At 43.0% G+C, this 3,092-nt stretch overlaps 1 protein-coding gene across 1 annotated transcript; it reads right to left on the reverse strand.

Moving 5' to 3' along the window:
• Positions 1–1,484: 1,484 nt before the first annotated feature.
• On the reverse strand, positions 1,485–2,703 carry LOC107386869 (claudin-4). Its single transcript, XM_015961524.3, has one exon. The coding sequence runs from the start codon at positions 2,583–2,585 to the stop codon at positions 1,953–1,955; it is 633 nt and encodes a 210-aa protein (XP_015817010.1). The 5' UTR covers positions 2,586–2,703; the 3' UTR covers positions 1,485–1,952.
• Positions 2,704–3,092: the final 389 nt, after the last annotated feature.

Raw genomic sequence — 3,092 nt, forward strand, 5'->3', positions numbered from 1 at the left:
ATCAATTGTCAGATCACACACCGAGACTACTTACGTGTAAATCTGTTATTTGTCCGTCCATCCATCCATTTTCATCCGCGTATCCGGAGTCGGGTTGCGGGGGCAGTAGCGTGACTTCCCTCTCCCCAGCCGCCGGAGCCAGCTCCTCCGGGTAAATCCCAAGGGGTTCCCCGGTCAGGTCCAGTGTTGTGCCGGTAAGAAGCCCGCTCTGACAGCTTCTGGCGTCGGAGCGGGCAGTAGAGTCGAGAGTCCCAGACCTTCTCCCCAGCTCCTCCGGCCGGGGGAATCCCAAGGGGTTCCCCCGGCCAGGTCCGGTGTTGTGCCGGTAAGAAGTCCGCTCCGACATCTTCTGGCGTTTTTAAAAAGTATCCCAGGGGCACGGTAAGGGTTGGAGATGTTTAGTCTATTTAATTTCTGACTATATAAAACGATTTCTTCTGTTTTAAAGTGTGAAGTAAACTCCGACGAAGTAAAATCCAAGCGGATCCCGTTCATGTTCATGGTTACATCCGTGTTTGTTTACCTTTTTTGCATGCCAAAATGGCGTCCACTAACTGAGAGTCATGTGGGGTCCGGAGCTCTATATAAGGTTTCTCCACAGCATTGTATAATAGTGAGTGTGAGGGGCCACAGGCCTGCCCCCCAAGTCCCCTGAAAGACATGGAGGGAATCCAAGCCCTAAAAATGCAGAGACCCCCGCAGAGTTTGGGAACACCAGGAAGACCACCACCAGAGAAAAGTGGTGAGAAACCCACCCAATATGGCAGCGATGCTGTTACGCTCTCCAGCGCCCAATGGGGCATCTACATATTCATGTCTATGGATGGGATCCATAGCAGCTAGTTAGCATGCTATAAGGTGCTGTATTTCCTTTTACTCTCTCTCTCTCTCTCTCTCTCTCTCTCTCTCTCTCTCTCTCTCTCTCTCTCTCTCTCTCTCTCTCTCTCTCTCTCTCTCTCTCTCTCTCTCTCTCTCTCTCTCTCTCTCATTCATACACGCTCACCATTGATTTATATAGATAAAGCTAAAATAATATGGTTAACTTGCAGTTAAATATAATTATTGGTTCTCATGTCAAGGTTATAATGTTCAAAACAGAATCTAATCTAAGCACAATTTATATTTTGTGTTAGTGTCATCTAGTGGTGGAAGTGAGTATTGCACAGCTTAGGTTGTTAGGTAATTAGGTTTTATTTTAATTGATGTTTTCTCCTATGTAACTGTTACATCTCTGCAACACTGAATATGAATTTCTTTAGTCTCAAAATTATTTTCATCTGTTTTTAAATTTCACGCTTCACAAACCAACAAGACGGCGTCGTCATTCAGTCTGTTTGGTTAGACTTGTTTGAGTTGGCATGACACACACACCTTAAAACCTGTTTGGGTGGATTCTTTCATGACTGAAACAGACCGAACCTCTTTTGTTTTGTCGTTTTGTTGTCGACTGTTCATGAGTTTCAAGACAAAGGAAAAAAAGCCGATAAGATTACACACATTTTATTGTCACATACGCAAATAAAAAAAAAATCCAAGAAAACTTGCAATAAAATTGCTAAAGTTAAAACTTATTTTCAGTTAAAGTATTGACAACAGGTTTTAGAGCAGCAATCACTAAAGAAATCTTCAGACGAGTCCGGTTTTATACACTTCAAAATTTACACAGATCACTTAAAATTGATGTAAGTGGGAAAAACAACTCAAAAGCACTCGACTGAATGTTTTCATAATGGTGTATAAAATTAGAAAATCTCTCTAGATATGATGGAGAATGAAAAACACTACTTATTTTACAATATTCATGACTCTTAGATTCGTTATTTTAAAGACAGATCTATGACTACTCTGCCAACATTTTTGTTGTTTCATCACAATGTTTTACCTAGTGACACCAAACAACAGGCACAACTTATCAAATCTTCCTCTTCTGAGTCCAGATCAGTGCTTGGGGTCTAAACGTAAGCCTTGCTTTCCACAGACTGAGCCTTGGAGTATTTAGCGTCATAGTTATAGTTCTTTTCCTTGGGAGGACAGATGCTGCAGAGGAGACCTCCTCCGATGAACAGCAGCGCAGCGGTGCCCCAGCCAATGTAGAGGGAAGCTCCCAATTCCCTCTTTTGAGCATCGATCAGTGTTGGGTTGTAGAAATCCTGAATGATGGTGTGAGCCGACCAGCAGACGGGAACCAGCACCAGAACTCCTGCAATGATGAACATGACTCCAGCAGCAACGGCCACTCTGCTCTTTGATACTTCATCATCTATGCAATTGGTGCACCTTCCACCTGCCACACCCAGCAAGATGCCAAACAAAGCCGCAATGATGGCTATTACAACCAGAGCTCTGGCAGCCTGCAGGTCTTGAGGTAAAGCCAGCAGAGAGTCGTAGACCTTACACTGCATCTGGCCCGTACTCTGGGTCACACAGTTCATCCACAAGCCTTCCCAAATAACCTGAGCGGTGACGATGTTGGAACCAATAAAGGCCGTGACTTTCCAGGTGGGGAGACCACAGATGATGATAGCCCCCAAAAAGCCGATAATGCCCAGAACAGTCCCCAGAATCTCTTTCCCAGCAGCCACCATGATGAATCTCTGTCGTTGCCTTTACAGATAAAAATAGAAGAAGTGTGTTCCAGAGAGCTAGAGGTGTGTTTCTGTAGAGGTGTGTTTGTTGCTTGCTTGAAAGAAAATCTGACCAGATCACTCTGGCTGGTTTTGATCTAAGGAAGAGGTCAGGGGAGGAGTTTGTCAGTATTGACTCCAGGCTGAAACTAGTATTTATGGAATTCTCACCAAACCGGACCTTTACAGAACAACAGTTTCGGAGAAGTGATAGAGATCCACAAAGACAAGCTTAAAAACAATCCATGTGAAATTAGCAATGTTTTGTTTTTCTTCTTTTCCGATTCTAAATTAATTTGGAAAAATTTCACAAAATCTAAAATGTGTGATGCAACTTATAGGGACAAACCCAATACCAGAACCAATGAGATATGGCTAACTCAGTTTTAGGATGAACTGTTTATCAATTCTTCTAATTTTATCTTAAATCCATAACCAAGAAAGTACTTTAATACATCTATAAAAAAT

This window comes from Nothobranchius furzeri, chromosome 10, assembly GCF_043380555.1.
Source record: "Nothobranchius furzeri strain GRZ-AD chromosome 10, NfurGRZ-RIMD1, whole genome shotgun sequence".
Lineage (NCBI taxonomy): Eukaryota > Metazoa > Chordata > Actinopteri > Cyprinodontiformes > Nothobranchiidae > Nothobranchius > Nothobranchius furzeri.

Excerpts from the sequence above, each read along its gene's own strand:
- LOC107386869 (XM_015961524.3), bottom strand. The coding sequence starts at position 2,585 with ATGGTGGCTGCTGGGAAAGAGATTCTGGGGACTGTTCTGGGCATTATC.